Source organism: Equus quagga, chromosome 11, assembly GCF_021613505.1.
Source record: "Equus quagga isolate Etosha38 chromosome 11, UCLA_HA_Equagga_1.0, whole genome shotgun sequence".
In the NCBI taxonomy this organism is placed as follows: domain Eukaryota; kingdom Metazoa; phylum Chordata; class Mammalia; order Perissodactyla; family Equidae; genus Equus; species Equus quagga.
Window position 1 is genome coordinate 2,094,135 of NC_060277.1, and position 26,886 is coordinate 2,121,020.

Sequence of the window (26,886 nt, forward strand, 5' to 3'; positions counted from 1 at the left end):
GCCCACCTTCCGCGTGCGCCCAGAGGCAGGTGCGGCCGGGTCCTCGAGCGGGCGGAGCATGTTCTGTGCCCTGGCCCTCCCGTTCCACGCGCGCCCCGCCCGCGTCCTCCCCTGGTCCCTGGGCAGCCGGACCTGGGCTGCGGGCAGAGCCGGTCTGTCTGTACAAGTGGATGCCGCCTTCTTGATTTCAGAAGGAAGAGGAAGCTCGCGTTCGAGAAGAAGCGGAGAGGGCCCGGCAGGAACGGGAGAAGCACTTCCAGAGGGAAGAGCAGGAGCGCCTGGAGAGAAAGAAGGTAGTTGCCTGCGGCCGCATCCTTGTTCTGATTCGTGGGTGGACTGGACGCCATCCAGAGTCCGAGAGACTAGCTCCCTGCCGTCAGAAACCAAACGTCTGCCCATTCCAGATGAACTGGAGTAGCTCTGTGTGAATAACCTCCCTTCCTGTGCCGGCCTTCACCCACACTGCGCCTTGCGGGTCGTGGGGCTGGAGCCGGTTCCAGCTTTGAGTAACCGCAGCTGCACTGAGCACTGGGCGGCATGTTCTCCCAGAAAAACGGGCACAGCTCAGTGACCTGCTGTTTGCTAGTTGGTGACCGGGCCAGGCTGGCTTGCTTTCCCGGTCTGATCCTGCGCTCCGTTCTTCCTTCCTTGTAGCGACTCGAGGAGATTATGAAAAGAACCAGGAGAGCAGACGCTGCAGACAAGGTACGGAGCCCGCCTTTCTGTACCTGTTCTTCACGGCTTGCTTTTTTTTTTTTTTTCCTTTATTTTCACTTGTAACTTTAACATTAGAAAGGCTTTTTCTTTTTTTTTTCTTTGGTAGAAAACTGTTGATCAGAGAAATGGAGATATAACCAAGGGAACCCTCACTGTGGGAGCAGGTATGTATTTCAGAGAACTCAAATCAATTCAAATAGAGAATTTTTCAGTTAACTCTCTAGAGATCAAGATATTCACTGATTGATTGAAAAGAAAGATGCTCGTTGACTTGCAGAAGATTAGATGTGTGTCATTTGGTCCACACGTTTCCCGTTTATGTAAGACTCTCCCTAGCATTCCTGACAGATGTTTTTGCACATTTGTTTATACTCTAGTGAAGTGCATAATATCTTAAATCATTTTACATCATATGTATCCTTGTAAATGTGTGTGTATCTGTGTGTCTATATATGTCTGTAGAGAGATATAGACACACATATTTACGTATACACACACAGGGTTAGAAGAATTTCTTTTGTGTTTATAAAATTAAATTTCACTTATTATTTACTGTCTGCTAAAGTAACATGTATTTATATTTTGCTCTTAAGAACTTTAAACTTAAATTTTGGCAATTTGTACTTATGGCAGTTCTCAAAAAAGGATTTAAACCTTACTTCCTGTAATTCTGACTTCAGAATAGAGTTAAAATTAAAAGTTTTTTTAAATTTCGTTAGAAAGTTATTCCTATGCTATCGGGTTTGGACAGAGATGATTGATTTCCTGATGATTTTAAGCCAAATTTGGTATGAATCAAATTTACCGTGGTGGTCTAGTGCTCAGACGCGCTCCGTGCGGGTAGAGCACCCTCTTGGTGGCGGGTGGGCCCGAATGCGTTTCTCCTTTCCTTCCCCCGCAGTCCCGTGAGGTGGAGGTGCTGGGTCCCGGAGACCTGCCGTGTACCAGGCCCTCTTGTAGGGGCTTGGGCTCCTTGTGGACAGGACAGGCAGGGTCCTGGCCCCAGGGGCCCTCACACAGCTGAGGTCCCAGTCACCAGCTTCTAACCCTGCTCCTTCCGTGCCCCCAGGTGGTCCCCACCTCGTCCGTCCAGGTGGTTGGTGGGTGGCCCGTCACTCAGTCTTCCTCTTCCTCGTCTGCAATAGCCATGTAAAAGGAAAGGGCCACAGATACCTCAGCTTTTCTGTTTTGGATTTATTTTTTTAACTTAAAAGACTGGAGTTAAGATTAAATAAAATGGTTTATGTAAAAGAACATTCTCTGTAAGCACTAGGGGTTTTCAAATGTAAAATATTGGTATTTGGGGTTTGGTTTTATTTAGTAGAGACTCCTAGTTTCTCTGTCACGATTGCTGTGTGGTGGGGTCTTCATGCTTTTTTAAGGATGCCCTAATTCTGTTTATTTGGAGAAGAGCCCAGTGGCTGCATAGTAACCTCCTGCGTTTTGAGCTGAGAATGTAGTAACAGGCTGTGAGCAGGCAGCGCACCCGTGGGTCATCACTGAGCACCTTGGGATGCAAATGGACCAACTCATGCCTCTTTCCGCGGCTGACGCTGTAGCTTGTGCTTGGCCAGGCTCCTTGTCGTGTGTTTGCTTTTTCGTCTTTTTCTTCCCCGCTGTTCCCCGATCAATTCCTTCCACTTTCTCTGTACCTCAGTTCGAGAAGCAACAATGGCGAGAGGAAAGGTGAAACTTGCTGCTTGTCACAACTTGTTTATCAACACTCAGCAAATGCAGTTTGAGTCAGCACTGCTAAAAGTGGCCGGGGGTCATCGCCTGACAGATAGTCCCCTTATCCTGGCCCCACATCTGGTTGAGGGCTGAATGGGGTCACCGGTGCCCCAAAGAGCGTCCTTGGGTAGGCAGGCAGGCGGGTGGTGTTCAGACTTATCAGAAGTCTTCTCAGAGGCTGTGTGTTACCAGCTTTGCAAATTTGGGCAGCTTTAAAATTATCAATCACTTCCTCGCTTCACTTGTCAGACTCTTTGTACCTCTGACAGTTTTACTAAATTTGTGTGAGGCTGTGAAATAACACTGCCTTTTAATTGTTCTCACATCAAGCTGAAACCATAAACTGCCAGAAATTTCCCTGAAACTCTGCCCTACTGAATACGAAGGTTTACAAGACTTTAGGTAGCCCTGCCCCAGATCGTGGAGTCAGTCCTCGGGATTGTTGGCTTACGCTGGACTCCAACACTGAGCCCTGAATGAGGAGGCCGCACAGTCGGGTGCAATTCACTGGCCTGCCGTTCGTGAAATCCCTGTCATTCTCAGTGTGCCCAGAACTAAAACGAGTTTTAGAAAACATTTTTTATTGCTTAAGGTGTTTCATGGTGAGTGGCCTCCAGTCCTTCGGTCACGATGTTCCACGTCAGCCTGATAAGTCAGCTCAGTGCTATCTTCATCAGTTGCTTTGGTTTCAGTATTATACATTTTTTGTCCAAATTCAATTTAGTGCAAGCAAAAATAATAACAACTGATTTCTGCCTTTACAATGTGCTAGGCACTGTCCTGAGTACTTTGCTCGTGTTAATACATTTAATTCTCACAGGAGCCTGTGAGGTGTAGGTACTGTCATCCATGAAGAAGCTGGGGCACAGAGAGTTGTGGCTGGCCTGAGGTCACACAGCTGGTGAGCAGCAGAGCCAAGATGTAAGAATGCAGGCACCTGGCTCTGGGGTTTGGGTTAATGATAGGGTACTAGTAACCCTTTGCTCCATCTTCTTTGCCGTGTCCAGCGGTATCTGTGCTTCCGTGTGTCACGAATTCTCCAGGGAATGCAGAATCAGCGGCCAGCCCATGCGAGGTTGCCTCACACCCGTCGAAGGTGACTGTGGAGAGGTGAGTTCCACGCCCTGGGCCTTTTCTTGACACCCTGTGGGGCAGAGCAGTCCGTTCTTACCCCACCAGACCCGCCAGAGTCCCTGAGCCTGGCGGAGAGTCAGAGTCTCGGATTAAGATTTATTTTTACTCAGACCATTAATTTTAGGCAGAGCCAGGAATTCTGTACTCTGAGAAAGGTAAAACTTCTTTTTTCTTGAGTCTTTAAACATCATGGTGAAGTTCTTGTGTAACCGATAGAGAAAATTACAGGCAATAATTTACTTTTCTTTGTATATATTTAACGTGATCTAGACCACATTCCTACCCTTTAAATTGTGTATGACAACTGGGTTTTCACCATACGTCACATCATAGCGAGTCTCAGGTCTGTTCCGCAGTGAAAGGTTTCTTACCATCTAGTAATAGTAGGGCTTTTCATTGACGAATCAAACAGTTGCTAACAACAGTCAAGAAAGAAAGTGCGTGGAAAGCAGACTGCGTTTCTCTTCCCTGGCATGTATGTCACCAGCATCATAAGAGCACTCTCAGAAATGAAGGATAAGGGTAATCGTAGCCTGTGCCTGAAAATCCAGTCAGGGAGAACTGGTAGAAATAGTTGTAATAATGTTCAAAAATTTCAGCTATGACTTTTTTTTAATTTTTGGAATTTACTTAATTATTTTATGCGTTTTCCTGTGTCTAATGTCAGATTCTTTGCTACCATAAGAGAATTGAAGGTCCTCAAATTAATTTTTTCTTAATCTAAAAACACAGACTACACATTTTATAATGTAATTGGCAGCAATGAAAAGATAAGTCACCCTGAGATGGACATCCTTCGATATCCATACGTCATAAGATATCCATTGATATCTTTTTCAGACAGTAAATTTCTTTTCATTTTGCCCACCATAATACTAAAGAGAATAATTTTCCCAAGAGAGATCTTAATAATAAGCTTTCAGTTATGTTGAATAAATTTATTATCATGATTACCTAAGATATATATTGTTATATTTAATTCTTTTAGTTAGATTTTCAAGTCAAGTGTTCATTCTCAACTTTCGTAACTTATGATGTTCAATTCATTGGCTTGAGAGATTTTTAGGAAAGAATAGAAAGTACCACAAAGAGAACCTCATTATTATGATAAGGAACAAGTTTATCAAGCTACTGATAAGTCTATCTGATCAGTAAAATTAGTTTATACATTAGCTGACTCTTTTGTGGTAAAATCACCAAGTAATTAATCATTTTATAGGAACCTGAAACATAATTTTACTATGTAAAATGATACAGATATGATTTTAGCCTCTTCACACAGAAAGGCAACAGATTGTAATTAAACAAAAAGTATAGTAGTATGAACTTCCTGGTGTCATCTGTCTTTACCGAGTAGTAAACTGCCTTTTTCATATGTGGAATTCGATCCCTGTCAAACCAGTAGGAAAAATAAACCACGGGCTTTTTCTGCTCTTTCACCTAACAATATAGGCAGGTCCGGGTTAGTGTCAAATATAAAGGTTAGCAGATAATACAAGAACGACTCTAACACGTGGAATCCATTGACCCCAGTGTGTCTCCCCTTTAAAGGAAAAAAGAATTCCAGCAGATTCCCAGAGTTATACAAGAGTTACTTTTATTATTCTTACAAATATAAACTCAGTTTTAAAATTTTATAGCTGTTGTTTATCTACAAAGCCAAAACAACAAATCACGAATTTAAGTAAAAAAATTGCACAGCTAGACCAAGAACATTCAAATTAAACATAGGTCATTACTGGGATGCACGTTTCTCTGAAACTCAGCGGACAGTGCCCACCTGGTCTGGGGGAGCCCTTTGCGTTAGGGAGCCTATGCCGCCACAAGCACTGATCCTTCATGGCATCCATCACTGTTCTCTGCTTAACCTGCCCTCAGACCCCAGGTCTCTTCATGCGGTGCACCACGATGTCACTTGGCTTTTCCTTGGCGCTCGCACAGTGTCTATTTACCCAGTGCAACCTAGTTCATTTGTCGTGAGCCCTCATCACATGAGCTGATGCTCTCTGACCCCAGCGTGCTCTGAAACACTGTTGAGAAACGGAGCACTACGTTCATGTGGTAGAACTCAGCTTTGTGACAGTCAGCCGCACACACAGTCAGACTGTTCTGTTGATTGTTTAAAATTTTTATCAGAGTGAAAACATAAATTTATAAAATTTCCTGTAGAGAATTGGACCCAGTTTGAGAAGCACAGTCTGTTTCCGCATGACCCAGCCGGCATGGAGTGTTTAATGTGCTGTTCGCTTTGCTCCCCGTTGGGCGATACACGAAGTTTGTGACACAGAGCCTCAGAAACTCTGCTTCCCTTCATTGTCTTTAAGTTTATCTTCCTTGAATTTATCCACATGAATCTTGAAACAGTCTTTATTTTCACTTTGCATCATCTCTTACAGTGACAAGCACAACAGAGGAAGCACATGCAGAAATGTGTTACTTCTTTTACAGCTACTTATTTGCAGTTTCAGAGTTAGGACCCACGGTTGTCATAAACTAGTTTTGAGGGAGAAAGTCCTCTTTCTAGTTTCCATACCTTCCGTAAATTTTTTGGATTTTGTTTCTATTCCCTTCTGCTTGCTTCTTATAAACTGAATATTCCTCTTATGCCTACTGTGTCAGGGCCCACTCAGGAGAGAGAAACCAGAGATCACTTTGAACAGGAAAGTTTAGTATCAAGAGTCGTTAACTGTTATTAGGGATTGGAGTAACGGGAGCTTGGCCATTAAGAAGTAAAGAGAACTCCGGAGAAGACAGGAATAACAGATACGAGGAGCAGCCGCAGCCCTTGGGCCGTACTCAAGGGGAGCCCCTTCCCCCAGGACTTGCCCAGACCTTGCTGGAGAGGCTATGGCTATGACTCACCAGAGGGTGGAGAAGGTGCTGTGGTTCCTTGATGGTAGAACTTGCCTCATGGCCACCTCTGGAACGCTTGAGAAAGCTCTCCGCCAGGAGGTGCCTCGGCAGAGGAGCGCTGGTACAAGTCTGCCCTGGACAGGGCTGGGGGAGGCTGCTGGGCAGTGGAGAAGCCCTTCATGCTGCGGGGACCAGGGCTGAGGAAGCCTCATGCACTGCGGGGGATGCTGCAGGGGCCCGCTGAGCAACCACACCCACACCAGGAAGCAACCTGCGCCTGCGGGCTCCCCAGCAGCCTCCGTTGACAAGGCTTGAGATGGTGCCAGCTGGCAAAGGAAGATTGTTTGAAGGACCCAGATCCAGCTTCACAGAGCAGGAATGAAGGGTGCATTTGGGGCTGAGAGGCAAAAAATTCATCTGACAGGTTTACCTGATCTTTAAAGGTCTCCTTCTCCACCCCCTTGATCATTTTAGCCATATTTCTCTAGAGATTCTTCAGCATGAGTGTGGGGTTGAGGAGAAGAGCTTTGGCACCGAAGGTCCCAGGCTGAATTCCTATTTTTTTCTCTCACAAGTTCAGCAACTCTGGGGTTAACGTACTTAGGTAAGACATACTTTTCTCATCTGGACCTGGCGATACCTTCCCCACAAAGTACTGGGGGGAATCCAAAGAAATGTTGTCTGTGAAGGGCTCTGAAGACCATCGTACCAACCAGCTGTTAGATGTCGTCTTTATCCTTTTACGCAGCGTCCGGTCCACAAGCTCAGTGTCATGTTGTAGAAAAGCGCTTTTGGGTTGTGTCTGCTATCCCATCTTCTCACATTTTATTGATTTTATTGTGCTTTTTTACCCATAAAAACGTAAGGAGTCAGTGTCCCCAGAAAGCAGCCTACAGCGATTGCCAGGTCTCTTACCACTGTTGTCACCATTAGGCTTCATGGTTTTTTTTTGGTTTCTTTTTTGAGGAAGATTAGGCCTGAGCTAACATCTGCCGCCAGTCGGCCTCTTTTTGCTGGGGAAGACGGGCCCTGAGCTAACATCACTGCCCGTCTTCGTCCACTTCATCTGTGGGACGCCTACCACAGCGTGGCTTGACAAGTGGTGTGTAGGTCTGCCTGGGATCCGAACTGGTGAACCCCAGGCCGCCAAAGTGGAACGTGCGAACTTAACCGCTGCCACGCCAACCCAGCCCCTAGGCTTCATCTTTTAAGGACAGTTCACCGTACGGCTCCCTAAACCCACTGTTCTGACATGGGCTGCATTTACTGATTTTCCCTATTACCCTCAAGGGGTTATTTTTGTGCCTCACATTTCCAGAATAAACATGATCTGCATACTTCCATTTTTCATCCTTCACGTCTTCCAGATTGTTCTAGAAGTAGCGTTAACACTGACCCTGAGGCTCCCTGCCACTCACGCTCTTCCCTCCAGAGAAGGACCCACCTAAACTGGCCTTTAGTACCCTCCCTAAGACAGTGTCCTGTTCACGAATAAATGTTCCCTTTGATTCAGTGGGGACTCGTCCTTAAACAGTTTACTCCTAAAATCCTGGTAAAGACTTTAACGTTGCCAATAAATCATATCCCAGTCACTCCCAATCTCAAGTTGACCTTGAAGTCGCTCACCAGAGTCCCCGTTTCCCCTCCGTGTGTTCTGTTCAGTGAAGCATCCATAGTCCTCGGACCCAGCCACCATCTTGATTAGACACCCCTGTGCACCCGAAGCAGAGCTGTGGATGCCTCCAACCTGCCCCCCCGAGTTCATCACTGATGGGAGCCCCAGGTCCCTTCCTGATGGTGGGGAGGAGCCTGATGTGGGTGGTACTCTGGAAGTCCACCAGCAAGGATGCTGCGAGCACTGGGCCGGGTTTGTTTTCACCGGAAACTCCATCCTCAGAGTGAGTGTCTTCAGTTCAGCTTGGGAGAAGTTTCGCTTTTCCTGGTGTCTCGAGTACTGAATACACTGGCTTGCCTTCTCTTCAGGAAGAATAAATGAGTGCTGTGAACAGGGTTCCCTTCACCCCTCCCCACCCCAGGGATACGTGACACATTGTCGGCAGCCCCTGCATGGCAGTGTCCTCCTCACGTCACCTCTCCAGCACCTGGCACCAGCAGCAGTTCCTGTGCAGGCACACCCGGCGCCCCACCCTCCCACCTCCCCACCCCCCGACCTCAAGGGGCCTGGGTGAGGTGTCTGGGCCCTGTGGTTTCTCTGGCGCTCAGCCTTAGGTGTGCAATCCTTTCAAAGCCGGAAAGCCATTCTCCTCGCCCAGCAGGCTCCCCACTGACAATAAGTAGAATTGGTGAGGGTTGGAGTCACGAAAATGCGCGCCAGCTTTTAAAGGTGCAAAGAAATAGATGAGCCTGAGCTGGGTGATTCTTACTCCACAAGCCATTCTTGTTCGTGAGAGAGAGGATTTATAGAGGGAAGTGGCTGTGGAATGGCAGAGAGTGTCTGTCTATGGACGGGAAGCTAGCTTTAGAACAAGAAGCAGGGGACTCAGATGAGTGTGGGGGAGGAAATGATTCTGTTTCTCACGTCATTCTGTTCTTCCTGCCCAGCTGGGAATCTCTGTTCCAGAAGCTAAAGAATTCTCATGGGTGTACAGGCTACTGTCTTACCCTCCTGATACCCCAAAAGACATTGTATGCCTGTTCTTGACCCGGGGACTGCCTCTTCAATAAAATGCTCCTTCTCTCTTAAATAATGGATTTGTAGTAATTTTGGTTATTGTATTAATTTTTGTTATTATTGGTGGTTTTCCTCCAAGTCTTAGGATTTTATCATTGTTTTCAGTTTTGCCTAAAGGAAAAGTAACATTGCCAAGCCCCAGCATTCAAGCAGAAAGAGATGTATCACTTTTATTTTTAAAATTGCTTGTTATAACATGATAAGAAACATCAAGAAAAAGTAAGGTCCTGGCCACGGTAAGCTGTGTGGACTGTCGTGTTCCCACCACGGTCCCAGCCCCGTTCCCTGGGTGGGTTTTGCACTGACCAAGTGAAGTACGTGGTCTTCAAGACTTTGCGTCCAGCCTCTCCTCCAGGGCGTAGCCCGAGACGGGGAGTTCGGAAGCTGGTGCTCTTGTCCCGAGAGGAGATGGGTCCGTAATCCCTAAGCCCAGCGACTTCAGTTTCTGTTTATAGTTTCTGCTGGTCGCAGTCTCCTCTGGACGTGGAATCATTGGTCACCCAAAGCCTATGGCACCATTATTCCTCTAGTTACTAACAAGTACGAGTGATGGGTGGTCAGGTAGGAGTGGAGGGGAAAGGAGGTCAGCTGTTGACTCACGTCTGGGGGTGGGGTCGGCCTTGGCATTGCCCCTGTAACCTGTTAGCTCGTGTGGGCCTGGGAGGTGGCGGGATTGAGGCGGCCAAGGAGTGAGGACTTTGGAGGTGCAGTCCTCTTCTTTATGTTTGCCAAAACTTCTACTTAAAACCTCTTTGGGATGAGAACCAGAACTGCTTCCCTGGTGACGGAAGCCCATCGGTGTTGGGAAGGAACAGGACGATGGGTGTGGCGGCCCAAGCACTCACAACGGCAGGTGTGGGCACGTGCGTGTGCGCACTTGTGCCCGCTTGTGTGGACCACCCTGACGCCAAGCTGCCTCTGTCCTCTGCAGTGAAAGAGCAGAAAAGCACCCCCACACGCTGAGTCTGTCCTTCCCGTCCTTTGTCACAGCGCTGTTTCCAGCAGTGCCTTCAACGTACCCGCAGTGCCTTCTGAGACACTTAGGACAGCCATCTTTAATTTGTTTCTAGAAGAAAAGGTTTAATAATTAACAAAAATGTACCAAAATATCCAAATCAAAAGTGCTTTGTAGTGTATTCCACAAAGTCAATACTTCTTGCTGATTAGGGAAAGTAAACTGTTTCCTCAATGGGGGGACAAGCAAAGACTCCTTAAAAAAAATGTAATTGAAAGATTGGATGGACCTTAGCTTTATTTTACCGTTTGGGAAGGAGAGGGGGCAGATAACCGACTTGCTAAAGTTCACGCGGTTGGCATCACTGACCCTAGACCCCTGATCTGCTGATCTCTGGCCTCTTGCCATAGCTAAGCATTCCATTTATGATCAGGATGTACTAGAAGTTAAGACCTTCACAATTTTTGCTTCATAAGTTTACTCTTTTTTGTTTTCCTTTTGAAAATTTTAACTCGAGAATTTCTTCAAATAGGGTTATTTTTGGTACGTGAGTTGAGCACTGAACAAATTATGAAGCTTGCAAATTTGTTTACTGCTGCAGTCAGATGACGTGAACAATAACGTTGACATCCATGTGATGTGTGGACATTGTTTTGCTGCATTGGGAGGCATAATAATGAATACATGCCATCAAGGGCTGTGAGTTTGTTTATGGAGCTTGTGAAGAGAGTGAAAAACCTGAGAGAAACTATAGGTAGAAAATTCAGGGTCTGATGGCCAGTTAAATGTACCTCAAAAGTAGATACAAGATATTCAGCATGAATTAATGAGAATCGAGGTGGGGTCAGAGGCAGATTTAAGGGATAAAGATGAGAAGGGTGATCTTAAACAGTTTACCTGTAAAATTATGTACATGTCTTAGGAAGCTGGACATACCCAGGAAGGGCTAGAATTTGAATAGCAGGGAGTGTGTACAAAAGGATGTGGTGAGAAAAACACGGGACTGAAGATCAAGAGATCGTGCATTCAGCCTGGACTGCCTCTCAGTAGTTGTGTGACTTTGTACAAATTATCCCGTCATCCCCAAATTATAATCCCCTCCTCTTGGAAGTGAAGGTCCTGATAAGGGCTCTCATCAGCAGAGGGATGTGGGAGCACCCGCAGTGGACATTGTTCATCTGTGCAGAACTGTCAACGAGGATGGTTATTCTCATTGATAAATTGTTCCATTTGATAAATTTTGTAACAAAAAGAGCAGATTTTTAAAAATACCAATATGTCAGAATTCACTGTTTTTGTTAGTAATGATGTGGTCAATCAGTCTAAAATTTTGATTGTAAAATTATTAAATTTTTTATTATAAAGCAGTTTTTGGTTGTCCTAAAAATATGCTTTGCAGTTTCAATACTAATTCATTTTAATTTTGGTCTTTCAAATTCCCAGTACTCCCAATTTGGAAAGACAACCAAATGAAAATGGAGTATCTGTTCAGAATGAAAATTTTGAAGAAATTATAAACTTACCCATTGGATCTAAACCATCCAGATTGGATGTCACGAACAGCGAGAGCCCAGAAATTCCTTTGAATCCAATTTTGGCCTTTGATGATGAAGGGACGCTCGGGCCCCGGCCTCAGGTGGATGGTGTTCAGACACAGCAGACAGCAGGTAAGCCTGCCTCACGCTGCCGTCAGTGACCGTCAGGAGCATGTGATGCCCGAGAGGGGAGGGACCTTCTGCACTGTGACTGGGGCACGCCTTGTCCTTCAAGGCACCGGCTAGATAAGCCCCATGGAAAAGACTGTGCGTGGATCACAGAAAGTGGGTATTGAGTTGGATTGGGCAACTTTTGGGGTCCCTCCTGTTTTCCCACTCAGTGTAGAAATCCAGTCGCAGCACCCAGTGGGTGTCCTGCAGCCTCTCCTCATGGAGCAGCACCCGTGGCCCAGTGGCACTGGCTGTGGGAGCAGGCTTCACGTTAAGGCAGACGCTTCCTGCCTCGCTGTGAACTTAGGGACCCTTAGCCCTAGTTCTGCCACTGGAGAAAAGGTCGGTTTGGGTTTATTCCATCTTTCGCAGCTCTTCAGATATTCGAAAATTGTCTTCATGTTCTCTCACCATTTTTCTCTTGTTTGGGTTTAGCAACCCAGATGATATACTATTGTCCTTTTTTTTTTTTTGAGGAAGGTTAGCCCTGAGCTAACATCTGTGCCCATCTTCCTCTCCTTTATATGTGGGATGCTGCCACAGCATGGCTGACAAGCAGTGCTAGGTCTGCACCCGGGATCCGAACCGATGAACCCCGGGCCGCTGCAGCAGAGCGTGTGAACTTAACCACTATGCCACTGGGCCAGCCCCGCTATTGTCCTTTTTCAATGTAAGAAGATAGTTACAATTTAGGGAATGAGACCAGTATTCCAAACCAGGAGCTCACTGAGCCCGAGGGGCCTCCCGTCCCTTGTTGAGTGACGGCAGCTGTTGTTGGAACTGCCAGTGAGCCTCTTAGACCTGTCCCTGGGACTCCCACTTGACCTGAAATATTATTGACCAGCATCTCTGTACTAGGATGAACAGAGCTGGCCAAATCCGGCATGTTTAAATGGAGTCAGTAGAGAATTATTTGTGGTCAGATTGTTTTGTCTTTTAGATTCCTTCTGTGAACTTGTAACAAATATTTTCCACTTTAACTGGTTAAGAAGCCAGCGTTGAACCACGTATCCAGATGAAGTTGGTCTTTGTCCTTCTCTGGTGCACTGGCCTTGGGAGTACGACTTCACTTTAGTGATCTACCGTTCTAGACTGTCAAAGGAAGCTGTAAGGTCCATCCCAGGTCTGGCATTCTAATTCTTAAGCCCCTGGGAACAATCTGATTACTTGTACTGTGGCGGAAATGCTCCTGGTGCAGCTTCCTGCCTTCTCGTGTTGCAAATTCACGGAGAGGGGAGGAGCCTCTGGATGGCGTCCTGCTGTGTGTGCCAGGCCCTAAACACCTGTGGCGATCTGTCAGTCGTTCTCACTGTTCCCACCCTTCCCCCCCCTCCCTGGGAACCTAGTCCAGTGACTGTGACCTTACGTGGTGTGAGGGTTCTTGTGGGATCCTGACTGTTTATCAACAAACATTTGTTTAACCTCCAACATATGTTTGGAGCCCGAAGTATCAGTACTGAGGAGACGAGATGAATGAGTGTACGTCCCTAACCTCAAAGGAAAGTGCAATCAGTGTGTGCAGTTTAGAAAAGGAAATGACACAGCCTGAGTTGAAGGAAGGAAAGGACGTAAGTTTTCCTCCTAGTGGTAGAATTCACTTAAAAAGAAGACTGTGGATCCTGGTCCAGTTGCCTGTTCTTATGTAAGACGAGGTAGATAAAAGCGTGGTAAAGTTTTAGAAATTTAAGATGTTACTATTGTATTCTTTAAGATTTTAGATAGAATCTTATTAACCTGTTTTCTCTTCTGTCTCCTAATGTAGAAGTTATATGAGCATTTCTTCTGAAGAGCCAAAGCAGAAATTTAGTAAGAATGTCTACAATTCCTGGAGTCCCTTCCCTGCCATAAAGGAGCATGCCCCTCCTCCAGTTTTCTAAAGATTTCTTGACGATCATTTTGAAAAGACTCTATTAAAACCAGCTAAAGACAACAGACTGGATAGCTTTTCTAACACTTTTCGCCAGTAGAGAAGAGAAATGCTCCTTATTCTTCAGTGCTTTAAAATAGCTTTTTCCACTGTCGTCCTTCTTAGCAAATCAATATTTTTCTGCATTCTCTAAAAGATGAAAGCATTTGGCTCTAAAAGAAATGGGCTAACTAGGCATGATTTTTCACATAGATATTTTGGTCTTAAAAGCTAACATGTAAAATTGGCACAAAAAATTCACCTTTTATAATTTAATACTTGAAAAATTAAGTACCTCTTAGCTCTACAAGTAGAGTGAGTAGGAGAGGTGTTTAAATTAAGCCTGTTTGTTTAAATATTATTGCAAAGAAGTCTCTTTGTAGAGATAAATTATAGGCAGATTACCAGGTTCTTGTAAATGCAATTTGTACATGGACATTCTGCAGACCCAGCTGTCACATTCTTCTTGCATCTCCTTTTTGCAAAAGCATACTAAACAGTTTTAAAATATGAAAAAAAAGTTATTTTTTCAGAGCAAGAAAATAATTTACATTCCTCTTAAATAATGTATTTATAAAGTTCTTCCAGATATACTAATCAAACAAATTAAAACAATGTGGCAACCTTGCAAATTTGGTTTATTAGATGCATTCCTTATGTCACCATGAGAGGATGTCATGACGATTCAGGGCTCTTTCCGAAGTCTGTATATTGCTGCTGTCCCCAGTGGTGGTGGGACTTACCTTTGCCTTACCTGATCACAAATTATGTAGGGGGGACTAAAGATTTAATATTTCTTTAAATAAAAAAAGAATTTGGTTTTGCTCGTTTAAGAGCAATGGGAAAATGATGGAATGTCGACTGTGTTTGGCACACAGGATGCTGCAGGATGCCTGCACAAGTGTCCTCGTTCTGCGTGGCATCCGTCACCTCTCACTGTTCATTCTCCTTCACTTTTGCTGCTGAGTTAAGCTATACAAACTTGCACTTTCATAAATAATATAATTCATTCAATTTTAATATAAATTCAATTTTACAATGTTAGAAACTACTAAAACTAAATATTGAAGGAGAGGGCCCACATGGTTTTATGTGGAGTGTTAAAAAAAGGGTAAACTTCGACCACTGTAGTGTGTTTGTTTTATGAAAAGACAGATTGGTGAGTCTACTGAATGAGGGACTGTTCATTTATTGGACTATTTCCTTAAAACCCAAGCATATCATCCATAATACCAGCTGTAATTTGTTAAAACATTAATTTGGGGTTTTTCCCTATTCTCAGTTGTCCATGTACACATAGTCATATTAAAAGAGATCTGTTTAACAAAGTTGTTCTATTTCTTTAAACTGACCTAGCATGAAACACCAAATGTGTTGGACGTAGCTTTACTTTCAGGTTTCTCATGGTTATAACTTCACTCGGGTTGATTCTTGAGCTTTCAAATTGCCTTTCATTTAGCTGCAATGAAGTTTTTCCAGCTTCCTCTGAAGAGGCATAGGGACCTCTTTTTTTTTTAATTTTTTTTAAATAATAATTTTTTTAAAAAAATTATTTAAAATGTAGAGCAATAGTTCTATTTTGGCTAGGTTTGCCCTTTTTCATTTGTGTTTTTAACTTAAGCCATCTTCAGCAAACGGGAAGCCTGCTCAGTAATCAAGCTTTGGCTAGAAGCAGTATAAGGCTGTTAGAGGTGTGAGAACCACACTGCCAGAGGGCGACCTTGACCTTTACTGTGACTGGCTGGCTTTCCGACCAGCCCTTGAAGATTGGCTGACCTGCTGACTTCACAGGTCTCCAGTGGACGCTACATTAAGGGCGGTCCTCAGGATCAGATGGACCCTCCCCAGGAATGAGGGCGATGGGCCTGTGGTTTCCTGCCCGCACCGCTGTAGATGGTCGAGACCGGTTCAGTCACCAGCGGCGGGTTCCTTAGGTAGATGGTCGCCAGCCTTCCTGGAAGGTGCTGGAGGTCTCCTCCTGCCGAGCCTCACCCCTGATGGTGCAGCACCATCAAAACAAATCTGAAACGAGTTCTCGCACATGGACAGATACTTATCAGCAAGCAGGGCCTTTGGAAAGCCTGGGGCAGTGTCTTCCTGCTCAGGATCCCACGCACACCTTGACTGAGAGATGCACAGGGAAGCAGAGCCGTGGCGTTCTGCAGGCAGGATAGGGTAACTGATGGCATCAGGCGGCACAGTCTCAAACGTGTGGGTTCGGGGGAAGATGGCACAAGAGCGAACAGTGCTTTAGACCCGAGGAGTCAGTGGACACCCATGAGCTCGCAGGGTCTGCCGCATTCCTACAGCTCGTCTCAGGCATTTTGCCTCTCAGACTGTTTCTAGACGAAAGCTTTCTAGCCTTTCAAGTTCCATTCACGAATGACAAATACTAACATCCTTATGCTGATTAACACGGGTGTAGATTTGGGTGACAGTGTTTAGCACCCACCTAGCCACCAGCCTGAGGGCCTTCAAATACTATCTGACCTACCCCCAGGCTAAGATTAAATTACACGTGCACACATACATCACAAAGTTTATGCTAAAGCATTTTGAAGTAAATTATTGCATATTAAACGAAACAGGCACCAATAAATTCTCCCATCTTTTGCATTTTTTTTAAACTGATGGAAATTATTCAAGTATTGGCCTACATCTATTTTGTGCATAGAACATTAAAAGGCATGAAATAGCTGTTGGATCAGGTTACAAAAAGCAGGTTTTTAAAATGACCTTCCAAGAAACATGATACCCCCACCCCCATCCTGCTTTCACTCGAGAACACCTGAGTTGGCTCAGAAATGCTCTAGGTCGAGACTTTCTCACACCTTTTGGCACCTCTTTGGTTTGGGGGAGGAGCTCTAAAGGCCTTGCAAGAAATGAGAGAAACAAGGACCAGCGTGTGATCAGAAGGTGCAGTTCTAAACTCGTTACAAATAAAATACCTTGTTAGTAAGCATTTCTTTGGTGTCTTTTACTTGGGTTTGGTGTTGGTAGGTTTGATTACACTCGTGGAGGTCAAAAGTACTTGTTAGTAATTATTGCCAAGATTGGTAAAGTTCAAAAGAAAAAATTTTAAATTGCTTTTTAAAAATATACACTAAAAAGACATTAGGACCTACAATCCCTTTTGAGTTGTTGGATCTCTAAGACCTTGCAGAAGGCTGAAGGCAGAGGGTTAGAAGACAGGAAGCTGTGGAAGAACGGTGAGAGCAGGCGCCTGGTGCAGGCTTGGGTGTGGGTACCAGGTCTGCTTTGATGAGCACAGGCTTGGGGTTACCCATGCTCTCCAGGTCTGGAGTCTTCATCTGGACGTGGGAAAATAGTGCCCGTCTCATTTGATTAGTCTTAGTAGGGATCAAGGTTGGATTAAATGTAAATTTCTAACACATAGTAATGGTTCAATAAATGTTAAAAAGTTTTTACGTTTAGTTTGAGATACTCTGGTAGACAGGGCCTCTGGCAAGGCCAGCAGGACGCTGCTCCAGAAGGTGGGAGCTTCACTGTATTTTTAATAGTGGCCTTGACTGCCCCTATTTGTTTTTAGTAAGTTGCCCATTCCAGGTATTACACAGAGCAAGCTAGGCAGACGTGAACTCGTTTCTCTAGAACAGTGTTACAAGTTTAGAGACTCTTGTTCGATTTGTTACCAGATTACTATTTAATTTCATAAACCCTTCTCCTGCCTCCACTCCTCCTCATCCAAATGTTTCTTTCCAAAAAAACTATGGCTACTTCATGTTTTTCTACATTTGGAGACCTTTTTTTTTTTTAAGTATGGTTTTTGGTGAGGAAGATTGGCCCTGAGCTAACATCTGTTGCCAGTCTTCCTCTGTTTTTTCTTTTCTCCCCAAAGCCCCAGAGCATAGTTGTATGTCCTAGTTGTAGGTCATTCTAGTTCTTTTATGTGGGACGCCACCTCAGCATGGCCTGATGAGTGGTGTGTAGGTCTGCACCCAGGATCCGAACCCACGAACCCCAGGCTGCTGAAGCAGAGCGTGCGAACTTAACCCCGGGGCGAGCCCCTTGGAGGCCCTTCTTGACATCCTTGGGTGCAAGGAGAGTTATCCTGTTGGCTGCAGAGCCAAGGATGACGGTGTGTTTCTCCAGAAGTTACTGTCAAGAGCGGCCAACCCTCAGGAGGTGCTGCAGGAAGCCAGGCAGCCCGAGGTTCCTGAAGCAGCTGCTGAGAGGGGAGCTGAGCAAATTGAGACTGCAGCTAACGGGTCCTTCTCCCTGGGTGGAGTCGCCTTCCCAAACAATGGAAGAGGCGCGTTAGGAAGGCGGGACTCGGAGGCCCTTGCAGGGTCTGTGGGCCGGGAGGGCCTCCTTAGTCTGTTGTTGCCCTTTCTGGAGTCGTCCTTCCCGTCGTAACGGCCCACAGGAATGTTCCTCTTCACTCTGAGCTGTGCCTGCCCCATGCTCTTACTGATGCTACCACCTAGCCTGGCCTCTGGCTGGAATGTCAGTGTCCCAGACTTGTGGATGTTTGGGTTTCGTTGGCAGAGGGTTGAAAAGGTAGGTGCTGAACCCACATCGGTGGCTGACATCACTTTACAAGGTAAGAACAGTAAAAATAAATGAAATTCCTCTCCAGGCCACTCTGGATTCCCCCAGGCCACAGGCCTGCACTGACGCCTGAGCAAGCCCTGGGAGAGGATGTGGGTACCTTTCCTCACTGGATTAAGCCCCTGCACCCACTGTAGCCGGCTTGACGACACTCTGTGTTTTGGTTGTCTTTCCTTGCCTCACTACTCCATGCCTTGCGGGAGGCCCCTTCACCATCCAGATAAACTGCTTGGACTCAGGTCCTTGCTGTAGGCTCTGCTTCCAGGGAAACCAGGACTAAGGTTATCCTGCGAAGGTCCATTAGCATAATTTTATAAACCAAGTAACATTTCATCTCCTAACAAGTAAGAACACACCTCCTATGCTTGAACAAGTGGATAAACTGAACTCGGAAAGCCTGCTCTAGTGTGTCATTCTCGTTTGGTCTATACTCCAGGCGGTGAGAGAGGGTTTCAGCATAATTCAGTTCTTCCGGGACATGAGTTAAGAATAGTGATTGTGCTGTAACCTCTGGTGGAGAGGGGCCTGTGTCACCCAAGCGTTGCCCTCGTTACCTTCCCTGCTCTCCATGTTCATGCCAGCAGTCCCTAGCTGTTGAATTCCGTCTCTCACCTTCGTGCTTGCATCCCAGATCCTTTTTAGTGAGATCTCTACGTTTTTAAAAACGCTGCCCTTCTTCACAATCCGTGAAGTCTCTTGTGTGACCACACCTGATCCCCATGGCACCGTGTGCTGCGTCCACATTCTGGGAGAGTTGGAGTACTGAGTTTGTCACATTTTTTGAAAGAATCCAAAAAAAAATAATAATAATAATAGCCTTTCTAAACATGCTAAACTGAGAATACTAAGTACTTTTTTCAAAAAGTGCTACTGATATAAATTGCTAGTCAGGGAGGATGTTTTGTTTTTCTTCCAGATATTTTTATAGGGACCAGATGGAAGTGGTAAGGAAATATGGATAGCTAAGTGATGTGTCTTGTAAAGAAATAAGAAAGCTATTGAAATGTTATGTAAATGTGCACAAGATTCCTAAAATGTATTCAGCTGGTCTTCACATTTTGCAATTTTCATATCAAAATGCTTAATTTACATTTATAAACAAATTTTAATTATAAAACAAAATCAGCATGACAGATCATTTCAAAGTAGCATTTTTTAGCTAACAATTTTTTTTTAAGCATCAGTTTTGGGGCACTATTTACAAACACGAAGATGACCCCCCAGTTGTCTGTTTTATACATGTTTACTCCACATTCAAATCTATGATGATACTGATACTTATTGAGATACTGTTTTAGGAATGGAGGTATAGGAAATACAAAGCAAAAAACGGGAAAGGCCTGCTTTCTGATGGAAAGGTAGCCCACTGCTCATGTTCTCAACAGGAAGGACTGAAGTGGAAACAGCATAGCGTAAGAACTAGGAACGTGCTGGAGATGACTTTCCTCCCAAAGCCTCAGCATGGCTGCGGGCTCCAGGTCTCCTGTGCATCGTGAGAGACGCCAGCCTCCTGAGCCCTTTTAACAGTCCAGGAAAGGTTCGTGTCCCTCACCCCCGTGTACATTTGTGCTTCACTCAACCCAGAAAGCCTGCTGCTCGCGGCCAAGCCACCTGTTCTTGGCTCTGAACCCCAGCTACAGAAGGAAACCAGCTGTCCAAACTTAGGGCCACCAGAGTGCTCCCGGCTTGCTGCTGCCTGTCCATGATTTGCACCTGCGGACCTTGGCTCCCGCCGTTTCTCTGTTGTGACACCATCGCGGCTGCAGCTGTTGCCAGGATGGGCTCTTTTACACCTGGCGCAGGTTCTCAACAACAGTGGAACTCAAAATCTCAAATCTCGCAGAAACTACAAAAGTCACTCTGAGACAAAGATGTCCCTCTGCCCGGAGAGTGGCCTGCAGGACATCTGTCAAAATCCACAAAGCCAGACCCTCGTGAAAATGGTGAGGACAGACTTTAATCAGCAACAGGCTGTGGCCGTAGAGAAAATCCAGGGGAAATCGTGTCAGCTGGAATCTGTGCAGAGGAGACAGGGCGGTTGAGGGGTGACTGCGGGAATGGCGGGGGGGTGGTGAGCACCGCCAAGGAGAGTCGGGGAAATGAGAAATTAGAAAAAGCTGGAAGGAGGGGTTAGTCCATCTGAACCCATCTGGGTTTGTTGACTGGCTTGTGTCCAAATTAGGCTCCCACCCTCCCACAGGGGCTGGGAGACGGCCCGTCGTCGGGTGCTGGCTGGAACAAACAGTGTTTCTCACCCTGTCTTTGCTCATGCTGTTCCCCCTGATGGAGGGGCCTGAAGGAATGCCCTTCCGATAATTCGGAGTCAGACTTTAACCGTTTCCTTGTTTGTAAAATGCTCATAGTACTTCCCACCTCGTAGGAAGGTTTGGGGGATTACCTGAGATCTAGAGCATAAAGATCGTGGCACCATGCTTAACCCACAGTGAGCTTTCAGTTTTTATGAGCTAAATACAAATACTCATCCTCCCATAGTCAGCTGTGTTCCTTCCTTCTAGAAGCTTGCTTTCCTCTCAGAGTCCCATTCCAGGTCAGGAACCCCTCCTCCTTTCCCATACTGGTTCCCTGGATGTGTCTCTGTCACTGTGCTTGCCACGCTTTATTACCTTGATGTTCATGAGACTCCTCTCCACTAGCCTGAATCCTGGAAGGGAAGGACTCTGTCGTATTCATTTTTGTACACAATTCCCAAATGTCCAGTGTGGTACCTGGACACGTTAGGTGCTTAGTAATGATAATTGTAATGAATTGGTGGGTGGATAGGCAGATGAAATCCTCATGTTAACTTTTTGGCAGCTTTTGAGTTATTGATTAGCCCTTTATTCTTGAATATCTTTTCTCCATTGGATTTTGTATCCATCAGAGTTCAGTTGCAGAAAGGAGAAACCAACACAGCATTTTCAGCGGAGGGGGATTTAAATGCTTTTCAAACTGTTGGAAGGACTGGAAGAGCGATCATGCTTCAGACTGGGCCTTCAGGAGCAACTCCCAGATCACGGCAGACATGACCCACTAGGAGCACTGCCCCTCCCGCATCAGGAAGATGAGATGGGGAAGTTGCCCCTGGAACCACTGACTTCAGGAACATACTGCCTCAGCTGAGATCCGGAGATGGTGAAACCACCACAGCGGAACCTTCTGCTAGAGCTACACAAGCACAACATGAATTCCCACATCTTTGCCTCTTGTCCCACTTGAAGCTAGTGCCTGGATCCTGGAAACCCTATCCCAAAAAAATTCCATGACTTTCCTCGCCAGCAGAACATCGGAGGCAGCCGGAAGTGCTATCTACCTCTCTCGAGTCTGACTCAGGATCACCGGATTCTCAGAATCTAACTCACGTCCAGACCCTCCAGCCTCAAGGGAATCTGGGAAGTGTGGTTTTCAGCCTTCCAGGTTCTCCAGGAAAGAAAGGCATTCTAGACTCTGGAAGGACTGGATGTCAAGCAAGTCAGTGCACAGTGTCCACCACAGCTCCTGTGGCCCGCTGCTGCCCTGGTCCTCCCCGCCCCAACGCTGCCCTCTTCCCGAGCAGCCTTCCTCTCCAGCACCCCACCCCATGCGGTGTCATTCTGCCCTTAACTGTCGTCGCATTTCCCCGAAAGTGCTTCGAAGAGCCATCTTGCCCACGTCGTTTCCTTCTCCAGTGCAGATGAATCACGCATCTTCGTTTCCTGCCCTGCCCTGCCTCCTAAGGTGGTTCTGTTGGTCCGTCTGCCTGTCAGGTGATACAACCTGTGCATCCTGCCAGCACTTCCCACTCTACCTCATTAACCTTTTTTCCTCCTCAAAAGTCAACCCTGCCTTTGACATCCTACCTTTCATCCCACCATTCCAGTCATCCATGCTGAGAAGATCACATTTGCTTTTTCTATTTTCCATTCCACATTCAATCCCCAAGTTTCACTGTTAGGAAACTGTCTTCTAACTCTTCTGCTGCTTTCTGCTGCCCCTGCAGCCGCACACCTCTGCTGAAGCACCTTTTGCCACAGAAGATTGAAGTTCGGCCACGGTTGCCTCCTCACTTTGAGGCTCAGTCAGTTTGAACATCACACAGACCAGTATGAGCAGAAACCGACAGAGTGGTCCCTTGCTCTGAGCTTTGGTCTGCCTCTTCCCTGGGTTTGCCTGTTGTGGGATTGACCCCCACTCAGATCCTCAAGGCATGAGAAGGATCCACCCCCGTGCCCACGGCTCTGCAGGAAGTTTGTCTGATTGTGGTTTGTCAATCAGGTCTACCTGCATCCCCCTGGCATATCAATGGGAGGATGTCAAAAATATTGAGCATCGGCATCTGGGAGCCCGAACATGTAAGTACGTACTCAGTTGTGGTCTTCCGCCCCTTCTTTCTGGCTGATGCCAGCTGCTTTTTTGAAGTATGTTAACTCTAAGTCTACCTTCACGTTCCTGCTCTCATCAGCCGCCTGTGTGGTCTGATTATGCTCTCACCACCTGAAGTGGGGACCGTGCTCCACACCTGTGTTTCCCCATGGCTGTCAGCTGACGAACGGCTTTAAAAGGCGACCCGTCAACTATTTTGACTCAAGGTAGAGGATTACTCCAGACCAGAAAAGGGAAAGATGCGTTACTTCTAGTACAATCTTCCTTTTATGTTTAACAGAGAACAAAAACGTGCTTGCAGAACTTTGAATAGGTTTTTATGTAAGTAAAGTTTCTTCCTCTCACATGGAAATATGAGTAATAAAAATGTTAAAATTTGTTTTACCTCCAAGCTTTAGTGAATTTTGAAACTTATGGATAATTGTCTTTCCAAATTTGTATCCTAGCCTAGGGAGTTAGAGAAAATTTCCTATGTTAAGTAGGAAATACAGTTATAATAGCTATTATTCATTGTGTATCTACGGTGTGCTGGTCATCTGTATGCGTTAGCTCCTTTAGTCCTCACAACAACCACTTGAGGTTGGTACTGTTATCATCCTCTGAGACTCAAACAGTCAAAGAATTCTGTGACAGCCACACAACTTGTAAGTACATTGCCAGGACTAGAACCCAGGTCTGTCTACTTGCAGGCCTGCATTCACGGCCATGGCTCCACCCGTGATGGAGGGCCCACGTTCACAGCCACTGCTTCATCTATGATGTGGTCTCCAAAATGAGTTCATTGAAATGCACGTGCTCCATGTGTGAAGAGAATTATTTCTTTGGTTTAACAGTAAACTCTCAAGGAAAAAACAGCAGGCTGCATCTTATTTGTCTTTATTAAACAGAGAGATTGACAAATAAGTAAATATATTGGAGAAAACTAGAGTCAGGTTCCTCATTCTCAGACAGGGTGGTTACAAATATGGAAAGAGAAAAGACTGGAATTAACCCTGTGGTGGTGAATTAGGTTTGGACGTATTGATGTGAACACAATTTCTAATACATATAGATAGATAGAGATAAAGGTATCTGTGTGTATACGTGCATATATGCAAGAGTTTATTTCTTAGCTCTACCTTCTGAGAGGGCTTAGAAGCAGTGACAGTCCACAAGCAATGAGCACACTTAGGTCCTAGATTTTGGTTCCTAAATACCTTGCTCCGCTAGAAAGAACCAAGGCTCTTTGGAGAAACAGCTGCTTGCAGGACAAGGGCAGGAGAAGTACAAGATGTGTTTGCTACATCTCATGTCCCAGAAAGTAAGCAAGTGCCCAGAAAATTATGAGAACATTTCAAAAGGACACAGGAATCAGTTTGAAGGCCCTTCCACTGGCCAAATCTAGGACAAACTGAGCATCAAAATAAAAATGATTGTTGCAGATTGTGACCCACTGAGTGAAAGTGGAATCGAAGAGGCCATACTGATGTAAATTAATACACGAATAAAAAATAGGGGAGAAGGAAAAGCTCTAACTCATGATGGAATTCTAGGTAATAAATATGGAAAGAGTATGGAATTTTCAAACCACAATTTTGCAATTATACTAATAATTGAGGCACTAGTCATCAATGAATGCCACAAACAGTGGGTGAAAAAATTTGTCACCCACCCATTAGTCAAAGTATTCTCCCACAAAAAACCTAATATTTATTAATTTTAAAAGTATAAAATACTCAGGGGCTGGCCCCGTGGCCGAGTGGTTAAGTTCGCGCGCTCTGCTGCAGGCGGCCCAGTGTTTCGTTGGTTCGAATCCTGGGCGCGGACATGGCACTGCTCATCAGACCACGCTGAGGCAGCGTCCCACATGCCACAACTAGAAGGACCCACAACGAAGAATACACAACTATGTACCGGGGGGCTTTGGGGAGAAAAAGGAAAAAATAAAATCTTTAAAAAAAAAAAAAAGTATAAAATACTCATTAACATTAAAGTAGGGAAACCTAAATATCATCGTAATCAAGTGATAATGTTAACAACACTAGTTCGAGTTATGGCACAAATCCACATATGTGTCCTCGTATGGGACACTGAGAAACGTGGCATTTTGGTATTCCTGCCCAAAATGCATAACCTGGATTTAATAATGATGAAACATCCATCAATTCCAACATAAAGAGCATTTTCCAAAGTAACAGGCCTGTACTCTTCAAAAATATTGAGGTCGTGAAAGATAAGGAAAGACAGAAACATTTCCAGATGGAAGGAGACCAAAAAGAAAACATGAGAACTGAATGCAAAATATGCTCCTGGCTTGGCTCCTTTGTCTGCAGAAGACAGTACTGGAACAACAGGCAGAACAAATGTGGGGAGGGGTCTGTGAAATAAGTGCTGGTAATGTATCAATGTTAGTTTCCAGATATGCTCTCATTAGGTGGGTGAGTGCTCCTGCTAGAACTACACACTGAAGTATTAAAGGTGATAGGGCCATGTCTGTGATCCTCAGCTAGCTTAGAGGGGCAATATCTATAATATTTGTATAGCAGATACAGGGGAAGAAGAAATACTCCTCTGCCCTGCTAGGTTCTTCTGGCTGGTCTAAGAAATTGACATGAGACAGAGTAACAGGAGAAAATCAAACAAAGTTTAATAATGTAGACATGGGAGAGACACAGGAAAACTGACTAACTCACCAAAATGGCCCAAAGCCACCACTTTAAACACCGTCTTCAGCTAAAGACAGAGGAGGATGTTGGGGGTAGTGGTCTGGGACTTCAAAGGGGAGGAAGGGAATTCATATGGAGATGGAAAAGCAAATGTTTGGTAAACAAATGTTTGCCCTGCCATACAGACACAGTGGGACGAGGGGAGGACTTTGATCCAATGGGCCCTGCTGGGTTCCTCCCTGTCTACCACACCTAGTTCCTATTTCACTGTAGTTATCTACGGTGATAACTTCTTCCTGCAACAAGCCTTCTAGCTGAAATTCTTTTAGGCAATTGGGGGGGAGGTCAAAGTTTCTTCCTGAGTCCTTTGGTCTCAAAAATAAGCCAAAGAGACACATTTTGGGGTGGGAAATTCTGACCCTCTACGTAGATAAAATGTGTCTATGTGTGTGTGTGTGTGTGCGCACACGTGTGCATGCGCGTCCGGAGAGCCGATGGTGAGGCAGATGGAAAAAGTTAACAACTGCGGACCCCGATGAAGGGAAGGCGACAGTTCTTTGAATTGTTCCTGTAATTTTTCTAGAATTTGAAGTTATTCCAAAACAAAAAGTTTAAAGAATATATATACACAAGTCTGGAATGTTCTCTGTTCCTTCTGCCTACCATTAGCACAGAAAACATGACAATTATGACCTAGTTTAACTAAGGACTCAGTCACAGCTGTGCCGTAAACCCACACCGCGACCTGGAGCAAGTCAAGCAGTAGCCACGGCTTCTGTCTGTGGAGTCTCACTCTCACGGAGACAGTGCCCAAACTGCTCGCATACGTTACCCCATCCTCCCAGCAAAGCCTCGGGGCGCAGGGTGGTGAGCACCCTGCCAGGACCACACAGCTGTTAGGGGCAGGGTAGGCTGTGGACTCAGGCTGACTGTCCCTCTGCTGCCCTAGTTTGTAAAAGGACAAAATTGCGCTAGACAGCTGCTAAATGTCCTCCTAGCACTGGGGCTCTGCAAGACATACTTCCAGGTTTCTTTTCAGACTGGGGTTACCTGGTGTAGTGATGGCCCAGGTGACTCTCAGAGTCAGACAGGTGGGAAAGCACTTCCCTTGCTGTAGTCGTGTTTGAGTGACACCGCGGCCAGGGCTAACTTGTTTGAGGTGACATCTGTACCCTTAGCCTGGTGTTTCTCTAGGCCTGCGTGTCTGTGGCCAGCATCTTTTTCTTGGCCGTGTTTTGCCGTGGGGCAGCATTCCAGAGCCGAAACCTGAGAGCTGCTCTCTTAGGACGGAACGAGGTCATGTCCATATCGTTGTGCAGTGACCAGGCACCTGGTTTCCCTGGAACAGTCCCCGTTCATGCCTGCTGTCCTGAGATATGTACTAGAGCACCTCCTTTTACTCTTCAAAGGGTCACTATCTGGACACAGGTTGTGTCACCAGGCCGCTGAAGCCCTCTTTCCTGGTTCTGGCGGTCAGAGCCTCCGCAGGCAGCCGGTCTCCTGTTTCTCCCCATCTCTAGCCAGCAGATCTCTGACCAGACCATATCACACTTTGTCCCCAAGACTTAAGAGAACCACCGGACGTGAGTGTCATTTACAGTTTCACTAACACCAGC

General features: G+C 45.7%; 1 protein-coding gene across 7 annotated transcripts in view; it reads left to right on the forward strand.

Annotated features, from left to right (window-relative positions):
- MAP7 (microtubule associated protein 7) overlaps positions 1-14,544 on the forward strand; it is a 126,184-nt gene extending 111,640 nt beyond the window's left edge. For all 7 annotated transcript variants that reach the window (XM_046675385.1, XM_046675386.1, XM_046675388.1 and 4 more), the window contains 6 exons: positions 192-293; positions 655-705; positions 824-881; positions 3,456-3,558; positions 11,526-11,749; positions 13,551-14,544. In XM_046675385.1, the coding sequence (XP_046531341.1) occupies positions 192-293; positions 655-705; positions 824-881; positions 3,456-3,558; positions 11,526-11,749; positions 13,551-13,561 (549 nt within the window). In that variant the 3' untranslated portion in view covers positions 13,562-14,544. The remainder of the gene's footprint in view (positions 1-191; positions 294-654; positions 706-823; positions 882-3,455; positions 3,559-11,525; positions 11,750-13,550) is intronic.
- Positions 14,545-26,886: the final 12,342 nt, after the last annotated feature.